Below are 17,841 nucleotides of genomic sequence, written 5' to 3' on the forward strand. Positions count from 1 at the left end.
GCATATTAGGACTTTTCAAGGATGTTTTCTTTTTATTCAAAAACAACATCACCCTCCGAGGGTCAATTCTAAGATGAACGGCATGGGGGCAACAGGGATACAACAAACCTATGACTTCCTTAAAATATTAAGGCCCTAGCAGCCTAACAGTGTTCCTTCTAGCGAAGAGAATTCTCTGCTCTGGCTTACGCACACCATGAGGCAATATTCTACTCATAAAACACAGCCTGTTTGTAAAATCATTTCCACACTTTAATACCATCTCCAAAAATGTTGCCATCACATGAGGACAACAGAAGGGCTCAAAGCGTTGAACATGCACAAAATTTGTCATTAAATACAAATACAGTGACATCCTATTTCTTCTCCTATACACAGCTCTGCAGGAACACTTCCTGAGTGACTTATGTTTTATTGTATTAAAAAGTCCATTTAATTTTAGATGCAGTAAATTCATTAGGTTTGGGTTTTTTAAAATCTATAGCCTTAATTTACATATTTTAACAGGAATTCATTTAAATATTAGCATTTAGAAATTAATAACTGTAAACATTCCTTGCTTGCCATCTGACCTCACAGAGAAGTCTGCCTGGGGGAATTCATACAACACTTCCAAAACACATTTAAGAAGCCAGTCTGTAACATGCTTAGTAAAAAGAAAGGCACCAATTAGCTATCAACTTGCTGGATTTATAATAAGTATGCTGGATAATAAGTGTGCAGTTAATAATGTCTCCACCTGTGCGTAAGTTGGCACCTGCCTTGTAGAGTCCATGGAGCATGAAGCCTCATCATCTGAGAGGGTCTTGTTTCATGCTCACAACTCCAGCTCCTGCAGGTCTCCCCAGCTAGGCCCAATTTTCACTTTAACATTCAGCTTCACTGAGAGTTTTGTGGCATTTTCCATCTCGTATTTGACAATCTGAGCTACCTGAAAGGAAACAAACAAGGTTAGAAGTTTCAATGCACTGTTGAGGGACCTAGAGCCACACACTTCAGATGCTCCTTTTCATCATCATTAGTTTGGCAGGTCAGGGGCTTGGAGCTTTCCACTGTGTTTTTGTGTTTGGATAGGTTCTCCATTGACAGGAGTCTGACTAAATGTTTCAAGTATGATTAAGATACATGAAAGGAGAGACTCAGGAAAGTATTAATACATTTTCTTAAGGAGCTGCATACACTGGAGACCTATCTTCCTGCTTCAGCCAGAAACAGATTCTACCAAACACTCTTCCCAAAACATGCAAATGAGAGAGGTTAAAGAAAATCATTTGAGGAGCTACATAAACGGAGAAACACAAAGCAAGGATCCCCAGGAATAAAGAGCTCATTGTGTCAGTACAAGAGGTACTCTACAAGAGACAGTTACAAGCAACTGGGAAAACAATTTTACCAAAATTATCCCAATGGAATGTCATAATATCCATGATCACAATAAAAACAATCACACAGATATGTAACATACTGAAAGAGGAATTACAACACGTACTATACTGTACGAATGTCAACTTTTTCTTCTAAAAATCTAAGCCAGCCACAATTCTTCCTAAATTAACCCAGAACTTCAGTATTATCTCCCCACTTGCCTGACTGATCTCCCCAATGTAAGCTTTTAAAATTTTCAGACTTTTCAGGCTCAAATGAACCTGTGTCCCACAAAAATTTCTATTCTCCATTCAGTGTATGCTATTGATATCAGAAACGTGAATCATGACATTGAGGGTACAGAAAATACTTAGTGAAGAAATAAACCCCATGTTATAGCAAGCTGCTTTAATATATCTAGCTTGACAAAGCAAGGGGTAAGATGTGTGCTGAACATAGAAGTTTGCACTGTAGATGTTTGAAGATCTGTATGATGGTAATCTTAGTGAGGGAAAGGAATTGTTTAGTGCAATACATAGGGATGTAACTAGGAGCACTGGCATGATATTAAGAAATAAAATAGGAAAAATACTCAATATCAGGGAAAGTGCCCCGAGAGACATACTGGACTGTTAGGACTGTCCCTCCAGGGAAGTAGTGAAAGCCATTCCCTTGGAACTTTTAAAGGGTTTGATGAAACAGAAGAGTGTCCTGTGAGGAGCAATCCTGCATTGACCCTAGGAAGAACCACCAGATTTGATCTAATCAGCAAATTCTAAAACCTTGACAACTCCTAGTGCCTCTGGAGGGGAAGTGGAGCACCCCCAGCCCTGCTTACTTGTAACCTGCTTACACATCAACACTGACATTACAAGTAAGAAATCTGCTTCAGTTTAGGGGTGAGTGTGACAACAGATTCTCATTCCTGGAGAACCAAATCTTCCAAGGATGTGTCTCTAGCCCAGCAGATCATCATCTCATGGACACCTTCCCTCCCATTCGCCATCATTCAACATACAGTGATTGCTTTCATGGAATAGCATCATTAGGAAAATATTCATTTATACATGTAATTATTAGCCATAGATGCCCAGATGACATTTATGCTATCAGCATACTCTGAACCCTGCCTTTTCTGAATGGTGAGGGAGAGTAGAGAATATTTGGAACTCCCATCTAGCAGATAGTCAGCACCTCCTTTGATACAGGGAACCTGCCACACAAATTGAAGCACGCAATAATCCAGCGAGGGACAAACTTTTCACTCTGCACTTTCAATCTCCCTTTTCTAAGCAAGCTAACTGAGAAGCTAGTTAAACACAGCATTCAGTGTCACCTGTAGGGATCCATACCCTGGCCCTGGATCCTTCTCAGTCAGGCTTCAGGGCAGGACACCACTGGTGGCTCTGGTGAGAATTCTCTCTTCTTGTCCATACTCACCAGATGGGCCTCTCAGCATTTGACTCTTTTGGTCACCAAATCTTTCTTTTCTGCCTTCAAGAGGCTGCAGGAGTGAAGGGCAAACACCCTGAAATGTCTTAGGCCCTTCCTCTCAGACAGAACCCACAGAGTTGATATGGACAACTACTTTCCACTTCCAAAGACCTGAGCTGTGGAGTCCTGCAAGGCTCAGTCTTCTCCCCATATTATTCAAAGTGAGCTCGTCTTCACTACAGTGTTAACTCAGGATCTTATTTGGATGTTGCCCCACCCCAGCTCCCATCTACACACAAAAACCTTTCGCCTGACCATGGTGGTGCTTTCAACCAGGGCTAGATGGCCTGTCCTGGGCAACAGGTTAACATTTGAGCGAGGCTTGCACTTGGGCTGGTAATCTGTCCACTTTGGAGAGTAGATACAGGTTAAACTACTCGAGTGCTGATAGTCCTCCAGAGCCTTCCCACAATTCTCTCTGTGTGCCCATAAGAATAGACAAGTTCTCCCACAATTCATTGGGAAGGAATCTTAGCTTATGGAAGTGCTAAGATGATGAGGTTATTCACCTTGTACAGTAACTGCGGTTCTTTGAGGTGTGTCCCCTTCTGGGTGTTCCACTTAAGGAGTCCTTGACTGGAGCTTTTCCGTTAGCAGTGTCTGTTCGGCCTGCGCATGCTCCCTGTGTCTCCTCAGGCCAGATAGCGAAGCTATATAGGGGTGTGCAGGCGAACTGCCCTGAGTTCCAACAGATTCATTTGGAGATTGGTTTCCTAGTTGTCCATCTGCCTTGAGTCAAGAGGGCATTGAGGTGGGCTTCCCCTCCCAACAGCGATGTGTCTGTTGTTAAAGTTACCGAAGAAGCTGGGTGACAGAAAGGAATACCTGCAAAGACGTTGAGTTGATCTTTCTACCAGTCTAGGCAGTTCCTCACTTGTAGATGAACCATCACCTATCTCTCCAAGGTGTGTCTGACTGGAAAATAGGTCGTTTTGAATCAACACTGGAAGCAGCGGAGGTCCATCTTTGAGTAATCGATCACAAAGGTGCAAGCTATCATGTGCCCCAGGAGGTGAAGACCGTTCCTTATTGTGGTCTGAGGGCTCCTCTGAATTGCCTGTAACAGACTTGACAAAGTTACGAATCCCAGGGAAAGTAGGCCTTGGATGTCAACAAGTCTAAAGATGCCTCTATAAACTCTTTTGTACAGGGGTTAACATGGATTTTTTTACATTCAGCTGAAGACCCAACTCCTGGAAAAGAGCAAGGGCTGTCTGGGTGGAAGATAGCACCGCTTTGTAGGAACGGCCTTTGAGTGGCCAGTTGTCGAGGTATGGGAAGACTAGGATTGTTTGTCAGGGATAAGCAGCCACTGGGGGCTGATGAAAAGCTGAAGGAAGCACTTGGTATTGGAAATGATTCTGACCTATAGTGAAGCGCACATATTTCCAGAGCGATGGAAGTATTGTTTTATGGAAACAGGCATCTTGTAGGTCGAGGACAGAAAACTAATCCCCTTTCTCCAGTGAAGGAATGATAACTGCCAGAGTCATCATGCTGGACTTTTGAGACTTTATGAACTTATTTAGAAGCCTTAGATCCAAGTGCAGTCTCCACCCTCCATCCTTCTTTGGCACAAGGATATACTTTGAGTAAAACCCTTTTCCCTTGTGATGAGAAGGGACTGGCTCTATTGCTCCTAACTGAGGGAGAGAGTTCAACTTCTTGTCTCAGTAAAAACTGAGGGATCCCTGAAAAGGGATGGGAAAGAGGGTGGAAGGGAGGGGAGGACGTAAAATGGATGATACAGTCCAACATTATGACCTCAGTGACCCATTCGTCTGTAGCGATCTGCCTCCAAGCGTCCTGGAAATGAGAAAGGTGGTCTCAAAAGGGAATGGGGTGGGCAAATGGATGCAGCTGTAAAACCAGAAACATGGAAGGATTTGAACCCTTGATTGACCTGTCAAAACTATTGCTTTGAAGATGACTGGGTGAGCAGCCCTCTTTCTCTGAAATGTATGTCTTTTCCTGGGGGGTTCAGTAGATCTATAGAATCCAGAAATGGAGCAGGATGCGATCTCTGGGCAGTCTATGACCTACTAAGCCTTCTTTATTTGTAGATGTATATATACATCCAGGGATTGTTCAATAGCCCTAGAGTCCTTCAGTACGTTCAAGGACTTAAGATTTTCTCAAAGACCACAGATAAGACCATCAAAGTGGAGGTCCTCAGCAGTGTTCTGGAATTCTCTTGAACACCCCAAGAGCTGGAGCCGTGACCCCCTGCACATAACTGCCACTGTGGAGGTGGACCTGGCAGCAGTGCTTGAAGAGCAGTTCTGGACAATAATTTGCCCTCTGAAATGATGAATTGGAATTGCTCCATATGTTCCTGCGACAGATGTTCAATAAAGGCAGTAAACCTATTACAATTAGAAAAATTATATTTGGCCTTGACCACCCGACAGTTTGTGATCCTGAACTGTAGGATTGCTGACTAGTGGAACTTCCATCCAAAGAGAGCTAGTTTCTTTTGGTCTTTGTCACATGGGATAGACTTGGAAAAGTGTTGCTTACCCCACTCATTTACCACATCCACCACCAGGGAGTTAGGTGGAGGGTTGGGGAACAAAAAAATGTGACTCTGTAGGGGAAACATAATACTTCTTATCTGCCTGCTTACCTGTCGGCAGAACAGTAGCAGGCATCTGCTACCCTGTCTTATATGGATCTAGGAGCACCTCATTATTGGGTAACAACTCTGGAGCATGTTGCTGACTGCAGAACATCCAGCAGTTTGTGCTATGAGTTCTTGAGCTCTTCAAGTGGAATCTGAAGAGCGTCAGCTACTCTTTTCATGAGGTCTTGAAATTGCTGAAAATTGTGGGCCCTGGAAAGTGGCAGAGGCATAATCAACTCATTTGGAAACAAGGATGAAATAAGTTTTTGAGGGCTGATCTTTATCGGCCCTGATCTCCTGCTCCTCCTACGTCTCCTCTTGTGTGAGAGCTGGCTGGGGAGGAGAGGATTGTAATACTCTAGCCTCCCTATGAGACAGTGCTAGTGATCTGGCAAATTGCTGCTGACAAGCAGTCCAGGGGACCCAGGATGGCCACTGGGGGGGCCCATATAGGAGTAGGGGTGGGATTCAGGGTTGGTTCCACCACCTTGATGATGAGCATGATCTTCCCTGTGACTGTTAAAAAATAGATTTCTGAAAGGACATGTCGGAGAACGCTGAACAAAAATGGAAGAGACCAACTGGAAGTCTCCTTCACCCTCCTCAATATCGCCCAATGGGTACCAAAGAACAGTGGAGATTTGGAAATTGGAATCTTGGTACCAATAGATGCTCAGTATCCATGAAGAGTGGATACTCTGATTTGTCCATTACAAACAGGTCCTTTGCGTATCTGAACCCGTATGGCCATTATTAACAGATGGAGCCTCTCCGCAGTAAAGGCAGCATTTAAAATCTGGTAAGCCAAGCAATCCCTGACAGGAAAATAAGGCTCCCTGAGGAGGGAGACCGAGAGGAACAAAACAATTCTCTCACTAATAATCTCTACTTAACTCACTGTAATTATCACTCACAACTAACCCACCCTAAAAAAACAACTATAGGAAAGCAGAAACAGGATAGCTCAGGCATGCTCAAGGTGTACACGCTAGGCCTCTGTCTCAGGCCAAGGCAGTTAAGCAAGAGCTGAGGGCAGTTCACCCGTGCACCCCTACCGAGCCTCAATGTCCAGCACAAGGAGACACAGGGAGCGTACGCAGGCCAAATGGATAATACTAAGGGAAAATCTCTGATCAAGGACTCAAGAGGCGAGCACACACATGAAGTAGAGGCCCGATAGGAACACTGCTCAAAGAACCACCATGGGATGTAGCTGCAGAAATCCTAGCTCCTCACATGAACGAGGGGAGCACCAGTGTGGATACAGTCAAGTATGGCTTTGCTGTACGGCCGCTAGTACCTGGGTGCCGATCACCTGAATTAACTCTGCATGGAAAACACACCCTGAATGAAGTTGTTGGGATAGCTGGTGAAGCAACATGGGCAATGCACTAGGAGCACAGACACCACCAAGCTCTCAGTTGCCTTTATGTCAATCAAACAGCACCACTCCCTAACTTTCCCAATGACTAGCCAAAATCCTCCCCTGGATAAAGACTAGCTGGCTAAAGCTTGAGGTGATTCCATTAGGAAAAGGGAAGTAGCTTGAAGAACTTGTCTCCTCTTTAACATCCCCAACTGTCAATGGCATCTGCCCTCTGAGGATTAAACTGGCCCCCACAGTTTCATGGTCCTTTTGGACTCCTCATTGTTAGTGGATGCCCAAAGAGCTATGTCAACAAAAACCATCCACATCGATCTGTGACTTTGCACACCCTCTTATCAGACACAGACTTGGCCACAGTGAAGCACACGTTCCTAACTTCCTGGTCTGGTAATTGTAATTTATATTTATATTTAGGAATAAGCCATATACCCTGAAAAACCTTTCTGGTATAAATTGTTGCAGCCTTTCAGTTTAGCAACACAACTCACCATGAACAAACCACCCTAGTGTTTTGACCTCAGTGTGATGGCTGTGGAGCTGCCATATAATAACGTAAGAATACTGAGATGAAACACTGTATATGACCTGCTCAGTAATGGGAATTTACTGTACATTGGGTTATAAGACTTTCCTGCAGGAATGCATTGACCTAGCCTAACAGGGGACTATAGGAAAAATGAGCAGGAAAGCAACAAAACGGATCCAGATAAGGAACCTCCACACAAAACACTTGGGGGACAATTACAAGAAAATGCGGGAACTGTTAGCCTTGAGGAGCCTGTATCCTGTCTCCAACAAAGATATAAGACTTGTTTTCCCAGGCAGGGAGCTCAGAGATCAAAGGACACTAAACAAGAGAGGAAGGGTGGGGGTCAATTATCAAGGGCTGTCCAAGGGGACAGGCTGACAGAGAGAGAGACTGACTCTGTGAATAGAGCCTGAAGAAATTGGGCCTTCCTCACATCCAGGGAATAGTAAGCCTTAGGGAGAAACAGGTACACGTAGATACAGGATTACTGTTGTAAGATCTGTTTTTCCGAAATGCTTTTGTTCTAAATAAATAATAATTTGCTTTAAGAATGCTGTTTGGTCATTGGGTATCACTGTCAGAACTCCAGGAGAGAAATTAACTGCAAGTACTGAACCCAAGTCAGGTCTGCTGAGGTAATCACAAGTGACTGCAGCCCAGGACCTGGTTAGTGAGTGGGAGAATGGCTTGATTCCACACCAAGTCAGGTGATGACTAGAGGTCAGAAAGGGTGCATCTGAAGAGACAAGGAGGGTGGTCACAGGTGCAGTAAGTCTGGTAACTGTGACACACTGCACGGGCTCCACACTGACTACAGAGTCCAATTCATGGTCTCTGTCCTGATATTCAAAGCCCTCCCCAGTTTTGGCCCTAGATACCTGAGAAATTGCCTCTCCCTCTGACCATGACCTCCAATGACTGCTATGTTCCAGCAGAATGATGAAGGTGTTCGTCCTTCTCCCTCTCACATGCACAAACGACAACCCGATAAATGAATCGCATGTTTGCCCTACAGACTGGGAAGGGGAATAGAGAAAGCAAGAGATTATCATTGCTTCTTATCTGAAATACTTGGAAGGTGCTCAGATACTATGGTGACTAGGGACATATAAATACATAGACAGGTTAGACGGATATTTTTAGTTGTTTTTGAATGAACTTTAGCAGCTGGAAATAAATTAGAGCTAGCATTATGCATGTAACCGGGCTAATTTTCCACAGACCAGAACTGCTGTGGCAGCCAAAAAACAATATGTTTTACATAATGCTAAAACCTCTACATGAGGCACCAGTAGAGAAGAGAAACTTTTCTCTGATCCAATTTGGAGACTATAATGTTCCATGTTTTTCTAAAAGATATGTTCTAGTTCAACAAGTCGTCCCAGGGCCTGTGGGCAGTCAACCATCTCACTCACCCCAAAAAACAATCCAAAACATAGAAACATGCCTTCAAAATGAATATAAAGGGAAGAGGGAAAAGGTGATCACTCAGCTGGAAACAGATTCTGTAACATTAGTTAGCTAAATCTGGAGTAGAAATGCAAGACTGATTGCAGGCAATGATACCGTGTGCAAATACGTAGAGGATTCCAAGCGTCTGCACAGAAAATCTATAGGATGGAAACAGTTCTGAGGCAGGCTACAGAAGCTGATATTACTTCTATCTTAAGGTGACCATGAAGTTGCAGGCCTGTTAAATAACAATAAAGGATGCATCAGAAAACACATTTGGCCATAATTCTTTTGGAGACAGCATGACATATTGATCCAGTGTCAAAGCACAGAAGACTGGATAGTCTAAAGGAACTTTAGTCCACTTCAGATTGAAACATTGGAACCTTTTCATATCAGTCTTAAGGAGAAAAGCTGCTCTGGAATGGACATGTAAATGTGGAGAAAACTACTGACAGGATAAAGAAGGTGGAATTCTGACACCTATGGAAGGAATTTGGGAATTTTTTTTTTTTAAAAATACCAGCCTATCTTTAAAAACTTAGTTTTAAAAAATGGTTGGACCAGTCAACTACCATCTGAAACTGTCTCAGTCGGGGAGTTGATGTCTACCACCAGAAAAATGGCCTCCTTTTAGGAACGTGAACCCACAGAATTAACAAAGTTGAAGAAGAGGTCCCAGAAGCTGGTCTACCTTCAATGCATTTGTGGAAAGTCAAATAGAAGAGGTGAATTCTAAGGGACGATGGCTCATACAAGTGAAGAACAAAACCAAACAGCTTTCATGTGGGGTGCAGGAAGGGATCCACATCAGACTTTTTCACAGCAGGACACCTTGCAATCTGAACTGGTATCCCATTCTGTCAAACTCCTTCCAGGCAGCTAAAAAGGCTGCACTTGCTTAAAAACACCATATTCTTGATTTGGAGTCACAGCTTATATGGAAAGGGATCTCAGAGCAGGATGTCAAGAGGTGTCCCTGTTCAGTGTGATGTGATGTAGTGAGACACTCTGGGAATAGCCACTGGTAGTCCTAAGTGGTGTTGAGAACCTTATTTGCCAGTGGTGGACCATTAAGATAATGGAATGTTTCTGCTTTGAGCAGGGGGTTGGACTAGATGACCTCCTGAGGTCCCTTCCAACCCTGATATTCTAGGATTCTATGAATCTTTATTTATATCTCCTCAACTTAATCAGAACAAGAAGTAATAGGATAGGAAAGATGCATGTAAACTTCTTCCAACCAGTAGTGAATGGAGATGTCATCTTCCAACACAGCGTTCACTTGACATTTTGTGCAGAAGAGCATTTGGTGCTCACTGGAGAGAAGAGGAGAACAGATCTCTCTCTCGGGCATGCCCCACTTTAGAAAGATCTCATCTGCTTCTCCTTGATCCAGAAACCACACCTGAGAGCCTAATACCAATTGGCTTAGCCTGCTTGCCAAACGGTATGCAAGGTACATAGCCTTTCATCATACTCGACGGGAGACAAAACCGTAAGAGCTGAGTCACTAGAGGTTTTGAAGTATCCCATCGAGGAGTTAAAGATAGAGGAGTATCAGCAAAGATGTCAAATATGATCTTCTTGTCTCATGCCTCATTGAGTGTCTGGAGCATCACATTCTTGAAATCGATGCCAACCACCTGCACAGCACTCTCCCTCTGTCCTGAGAGAGTCAGTCAGACACATTGAAGGTGTGGAAACACAGCTTGGGGACTCTTCCCTCTAGATCTGCACTGATGTGTTAAGTGCCAGACGGGGTTATTTCATTCCAGCATATCATAATATTTGTTATTGGAAGTCTTCTGGGCTAACTTCACTTTTTGATCATAAATGAAGCAAAGAGTGCCTCTAGACACACATTCTCAGCATGAGACTTCTGGCACCGGTGGAACAGCACAGCCAGCCATGTTCCTTTTCCAGGCAATAAAAACAGTGAGTAAGTTTGCCTGTGACAAATATTTTGTGATTGCACCTGGGACACTTTTCGAAGCTACTCCTTCGGTGACATCCGGGAAGACAAAAAACTGAGGAAGGGAAAGAGACAACAAGCACCAAAAGCACAGCATCCTCCTTCCCACACAAACAGATTTTAAACTACAATAATAAATAATAATACATTTAGTGACCCAATGCATGGAGCCAAGTTCGCCCCATCAGGCAGAAAACAAACTCAAAGACTCCCCAAAGTAGGAGAAAAAACTGCACACCAACACTGAGTTGCCAGCGGAGTACACACATTCTGTGCAGCTGCACAGAGGAGCTACTTCACCATCTTGAGTCAGTAAGGAAGTTGCAGGTACTAGAGGTTACCAGCATGCTAAGCCGGGCTGGCACTGCTTTGGGCTAGCAGATAAAAACTTTAGGTAGGGGACTTCCTGTCTTACTCAAAGAGCTTGGACCCAATACTGTTACTCCTTCTACACCCATCTGGCCTTATGAGAAACATTATTTTAATAAACTTATAGGCATGAGTCTGCAGACGACTCAAGAAACAGAAGGCAGACCTCTAGAAAGGAAACTTTAACAGGTTTGTTATAGAAAAGTACATGGGCTGGAAAAGCAAATACACTCCTACCTGAATTACACTATCTTCTGCAACCTCATAGAGGAGCTCATCATGGAGCTGGAGGATGAAGAAACCTCCACTTTGTAATATCCCTCTGTTTCTTCTCCTCTCTAACCTTCCTACACAGGGAAAAGATATAGTTAACCAGCATTACTCATAATCATCTCTGTTTTAGCCCAAAAGACCTATATACATTCATAATGCTACAAACAAGAATTGTATGGCAGAGCTCCAAGATGAAAAAAATCCATGCACACAAGGATACATATATTAAATATAATTATTATGCTATTATATCAATATTCATACAACTGTCTGGAAATAAAGAATGTTAATGCAAAGCTTTTCAAATACAAACATTCTAGCCTTAAATTGTAAAGATGTAAATTAGGAAAAAAAACAAAGACAACCACTTCTCCCAGACCATCTGTTCTACAAGCAAATTTTAAACACAATCACATCGGGTTTAATGAGAACTCTGTGTATAATGTTCTCTCAGGCAGTGAATTAGAATTCAGCTCTGCTTCCAAAACCGTTTTAATGGCTAATTCTAAAGAGCCAGTGAGGCTTTACCCAGCCAACTCCATTGATCTGGAGTTGCAGCTACTGCTACTGAAAAACATAAGCAGCCCTTGTCCAAAGCATGAAACAACAGATGTGTACATGGGATCTTAGCAGGCCACACCTGCCAAAAACAGAATCCCTTCTGCATGCTCCATGTTAAGAGCTAAAAAAGTGGACCCAGAAGTTGGCAGGTGGGAGTGCAAATGGAGAGATTCCAGTTCAGACAAAATACTGGCTATCAATGGCTTCATTCAACCCTCAGTACAGTCTAACACCTTGTCATAAATATAAAGGGAAGGGTAAACCCCTTTGAAATCCCTCCTGGCCAGGGGAAAGCTCCTCTCACCTGTAAAGGGTTAAGAAGCTAAAGGTAACCTCGCTGGCACCTGACCAAAATGACCAATGAGCAGACAAGATACTTTCAAAAGCTGGGAGGAGGGGGAGAAAAAAAGGGTCTGTGGGTCTGTCTATATTGTCTTTGCCGGGGATAGACCAGGAATGGAGTCTTAGAACTTTAGTAAGTTATCTAGTTATTAGATAACTAGTTATTAGTAAGTAATCTAGCTAGGTACGTGTTAGATTATGATTTCTTTAAATGGCTGAGAAAAGAACTGTGCTGAATTGAATAGAGTAACTATTTCTGTCTGTGTATCTTTTTTGTAACTTAAGGTTTTGCCTAGCGGGGTTCTCTATGTTTTGAATCTAATTACCCTCTAAGGTATCTACCATCCTGATTTTACAGGGGGGATTTCTTTATTTCTATTTACTTCTACTTTTATTAAAAGTCTTCTTGTAAGAAAACTGAATGCTTTTTCATTGTTCTCAGATCCAAGGGTTTGGGTCTGTGGTCACCTATGCAAATTGGTGAGGCTTTTTATCCAACATTTCCCAGGAAAGGGGGGGTGCAAGTGTTGGGAGGATTGTTCATTGTTCTTAAGATCCAAGGGTCTGGGTCTGTAGTCACCTAGGCAAATTGGTGAGGCTTTTTACCAAACCTTGTCCAGGAAGTGGGGTGCAAAGTTTTGGGAAGTATTTTTGGGGGAAAGACGTGTCCAAACAGCTCTTCCCCAGTAACCAGTATTAGTTTGGTGGTGGTAGCGGCCAATCCAAGGACAAAGGGTGGAATATTTTGTACCTTGGGGAAGTTTTGACCTAAGCTGGTAAAGATAAGCTTAGGAGTTTCTCATGCAGGTCCCCACATCTGTACCCTAGAGTTCAGAGTGGGGGAGGAACCTTGACACACCTAAAATTGATGCTGACAAAAGCTTTGTACCATATCTTTATATCTTAAATAAAAACAAACTCCAGACTTAAATCTAATGGAAACTATATTCTTTGACCAACCTGTTGTTACAATTGGTGTTTTCTCACTGCCTTTGAAGACGGTGCATCTGCACTTCCCCCCTCCCGCTCTTTTTAAACAAATCAATAGTAACATCATGCAATTTAGCACAACTCAACTCCTGTTTTCCTAGTCCAATTATCCAAATTTCTGATATGCCCCCTGAACCATTCAGGTAATTAGGGTTTTCAGATCCAAGTATTCTGTTCTCATTCACAAGCTGAGCAGACATTCTTACTTAGGACTTGCCCACCCACCCAACGCAACAAGACAGACCAGTCCAGTATGAGAAAATAAACATTTATTCCCCACCACTTGCCCAAATCGCCCAGCTATAGCGGGCTTTTATTTTAAGCTACTTTTATCACCTTTGGGTTTTTGACATCAAATATAAAGGAGAATGAAAGCGTACCTGCCCTGTTGCTCTGGAATAAGCTCTCCAGATGTCCATGGGACTTCACTGCTGAGGAGAATGCTTCAAGCCGCCTCTGAATGTTCACAGTGGCTATTTTGACGATGTCAGCAGCAGAACCCTGAACTGCTGTGTTCACAGCTTGGCGCTCTGCCTGGGGAGTACAAAGATATCACCCCATGGTATAAACCCTATATGTTACACACTTTGTAACAAATCTATGGTGACATACAAATAGACACCACAAATATACACACAACTTCATGAAACTGGCATGGGGAAGAGAAGTCAGAATTTCTTACACAAACCACAGGCCTCTAGCCACTAGAGAAGAATTTTCATATACTTGAAATTATTAGCACTAAGGCTGATAACCTTTATCAGCCATCAGGGGGAGACCATCACACTTATGGAGATCTGATTTCGTCCAGCAGAGGACAATCACACAACTAGCTGGATGCATTACGGGTGCTTGTGCCTTCTTGAAAAGTATCAAGTACAGGATACCACCAGAAGCAAGATGCTTGACTTTATTGATCAGAGGTCTGATCTATTGTGGCAAATCTTGCCTGCCAGAACATTACAACCTGTTCAAAAACCAAAACAAGCTACATTACTACAGTTTAGGGGCAGGTTTTTCACATAAAAGAGAGCTCTCTCTACTAATGCTCTCCTCAAATAAGAAAATTCTCTTCACAGGTTCTTCCTTTTTCCCCTCCTAATTGAAATTCATGGAGGAAAATTTAAAGGAAGCTGAAATTAAAATAAAATATCAATCTTATAAGGGTCTTAAATATAATTTTTAAAAAGTAAAAATTAAACAGAAGTTGCATCTCTTCACAGTCTAATCAAGTAGCACCTATAAGATTTAACAACTTTTAAATTCACCCAACTAGCCTTTTTGATAAATAAACAAACAAACCCACCCAACTTCTTGTATCAATTTTGAAAGTCGGCTGTTTCTCCATGCACTTATTTGGTATCTGGATTTCCACTGAGTCCTAATGCTATATTATAACTGAGCCTTCTACTGAGAAGTATAATGCTATGTCAGGAAAATGGCTGCTTCCCCACCGAGTCAACTCACTATTAGGGAAATAGCAAAACAGTGACAGATATTTCTAAGATTCACCTTGCAAAACATTTTCTATACATAGTCTCATATTTTGTAAACATTCAGCTGTTTAGTCACTGCAGTTTTCCTTTAAAAGGTCCCTTTTTTAACCAGCAAAAGTATAGAATTTGAAATATCTTTTTGATGAAATCCAGACAGTATGCAATTCATGAAGACTGTTGGGTGGGACTTGTTTATTCCAAAGAGTTAAACATTGCTCTACTTTTTTAAATTGTGCCCATTTACATCAATAAATTACTCACTGCAACTCCTAGGTGAGGGTCATGAAGTTATAACCATGACAATTCCTGCACACCAAGCTGCAGCAGACTTACTTCAGAGTATGAGCAAAAAGCTCTAAAAAGATAATTAAGAAAACACTGAACTAATGGAATGTTGGAGTAACGTGCATGCCCTGAATGAACTTGGTAAAGCCACATTGATGGTGGGATGAAAAAAGACATTTTTTAAGTGTTCAAAAATATTGGATTGATAAATCTTTTTAGATGACATGTTCTTTGGGGGCAGAGACGGCGCATTTCTCCATATTTGGAAAGCACCAAGCACTGTATAGGCACTATTATAAATAATTATATTATTATATAAACTACTATTATAAATAATAATAATAATCTTGGAGAAGGGTCTCTCCTGGAGTTCAGCCATCAGGCCAAATGTTCCCAGCTGAACCCCCAAGGAACGTTAGCATACCTATCTAAATGCCCATTTGTTTTTGTCATGTTACAGAGAAGCAGCAAGTCAATACCCAACTAACCATCCTTCACACTGATGACCACTTCAGAGTGAGGATATAACTGTGGTCCAGTACAGCTGGAATTTCTACTGTTCAGAAAGAACAGTCCTCAACATACGTGAGCTTTGCTGTAAGGGTTTGGATCTTTGATAGCTGGCAGGTATCTGCACCTCCCCAGAATGGTCTGCACAAAACCATCCCTGCTGCATTTCTTCACCGTCTCCCTCAAGAATTTTTGAATCCCTGGGAAAGGAAACAAAAGAAAGAATGTCCCATCATTCCACACTACTGCCAGAGTGCCATCACTCCCTCACTATATTATGCTTTTTATGCTAGTGCATCTGGTATTTCATGTTTACTCCATACTCTGTTTTTGCGCTAAGGCACTGACACTAGCTTTGGAATCCCAAATATCACATCACTAATATGTGGAGAAGAGGAAGTCCTTACATTTCTCACTCCCCCTGCGAGACAGGGGAAGCGAGTGACCTTTCTTTTAGGTGTGTATTCAGCTCTCCTGGGTTAGTTTATTATGATTGGGAGGAGAATGAGGTTGTAGCTAGCTGTGCACAACTGTATTCCAAGTGGTACGATGTCAATGTTACACCACTGCTATTTATTCTTTATTCTGGGAAATCAGGACTTGTGGTGGCACTGAAGGGATATAAATTGAAAGAAAGAATCAGAGCCCTTGATGCCCAGTACAGTGTGACTTCAGATCTTCAGAACAAAAAGAACTCATCGAACTGCAAGGAAAGGATAGAATGTGTCTTGAGCAGTAAAAAGAAACTCCAAGTAAGGATGTGCTGTCCGTTGGGGAACCATCAAGCTCAGATCAGAGTTGTACTGAAGTGGACGAAGATTTACATTTTTTAAAACTCCTCCAGTTTTAGGATTTTAGAAAGACTCTTTTAAAGGATTTGAAAAAAATTGAAAATGTTAAAAACAACATAATATACTAAAGGAGAAAAGTACTCAAAATAGAGACAGCATTATTTGATATATTATATGTGTAATTTAGTATGATGAATTGGTATTACATGTAAGTGTTCTGTATTATGAAGTGTTACGAGATATTGTTTCCTTCACTTCATTATTTTTCAGCTCAGCTCCAAGCTCTCCTATTAAAGCTTGCTGTAACTCATCCCACTTGACCTCTGCTCATTTTCTGTTCTTCCAAGGAAATTTGAGATGCTCCTTAAAAGTCTGATGTCTTTATATAAAGTGTTTGGGAGCTACTCTGAGCAGCCAAATAAAAATGGCATGGCTAGAAGCAAAGCTGCTTATGATGTGATGAAAGCTGAAGGCAACGTGGAAAAGATCATTCAACATGGAAGATGATTAGTTGGGTTTTCAAATGACAAATCGAGTCCTTAGGTCCAGAAATATTACATATCCTTAAACCTGCATGTTCTGATAAGGAACTTATTCTAAGTTGGGAGCTTTAAAAAAATCAACCTTCCAGGATGGACTTATTGACAGTCAAAACAACAAAATCATTGAAGTAATGCAGCATTTAATTTACAGGACATAGTTTAACAAAGCAGGGGCACAGAGTATATATGGAAGCAGAGACTGCGTTACTTTGTGTACACATACAACCTTGAGAAGCTTTTTCTTTAGGCATAGAAAGAGTTACGAGTTGAAACAGTCCGGGAGGGAATTTGGGGGAAGAAAATAAGGGCAACAAACGTGTGCCTCACCTGGATATCTGGATTTGAAGGATTCGATGTAGCAGGCAGCATCATTTTCCTCAATACCCATCTGTTCTCCTAAAGATTTAGCTCCCATTCCATAGATGATTCCATAGCAAATCTGTCAGAGAAAAGACAGCAGAATCACAAGTACATGGTTAGTGATTCAGAGAGCAGAAATAACACAAAAGTTAAACTGTGGAAAAGAGTAAATGATTTTAGGATTTCAGTCTGGATCCTGTTGCTTTAGGGATATCATAACTCTGCATTCGTAGAGAAATGACATTTATCACACACTTCAAGGACACCATTTTGAACGTGAATCTTCTGAGGAACATAAGATTTACTGCGACAGATCAGACCACTAGTCCATCCAGTCCAGTATCCTACCTTTAGAAGGGGCAAGTAACTGATGCACCATAAAAATGCAACTTCCCTTCACCCATTTTCCAAGTAATCCACTTAAGAGTAATGGGGGTGGGAGAAAAGACTAGAAAATCTTCAGAATTTGCAGCTATTAGCTTAAGCTCTGATGTGTT

General features: G+C 42.0%; 1 protein-coding gene across 2 annotated transcripts in view; it reads right to left on the bottom strand.

Annotated features, from left to right (window-relative positions):
• Positions 1-292: 292 nt before the first annotated feature.
• The window catches only part of POLQ (DNA polymerase theta), a 134,880-nt gene continuing 117,331 nt past the window's right edge, over positions 293-17,841 (bottom strand). For both annotated transcript variants that reach the window (XM_073309856.1, XM_073309867.1), the window contains 5 exons: positions 17,312-17,423; positions 15,727-15,851; positions 13,741-13,894; positions 11,432-11,541; positions 293-931 (listed from right to left, as the gene is read on the bottom strand). In XM_073309856.1, coding sequence (XP_073165957.1) covers positions 818-931; positions 11,432-11,541; positions 13,741-13,894; positions 15,727-15,851; positions 17,312-17,423 — 615 coding nt within the window. In that variant the 3' untranslated portion in view covers positions 293-817. The remainder of the gene's footprint in view (positions 932-11,431; positions 11,542-13,740; positions 13,895-15,726; positions 15,852-17,311; positions 17,424-17,841) is intronic.

Source organism: Lepidochelys kempii, chromosome 1, assembly GCF_965140265.1.
Source record: "Lepidochelys kempii isolate rLepKem1 chromosome 1, rLepKem1.hap2, whole genome shotgun sequence".
Taxonomy (NCBI): Eukaryota; Metazoa; Chordata; order Testudines; family Cheloniidae; genus Lepidochelys; species Lepidochelys kempii.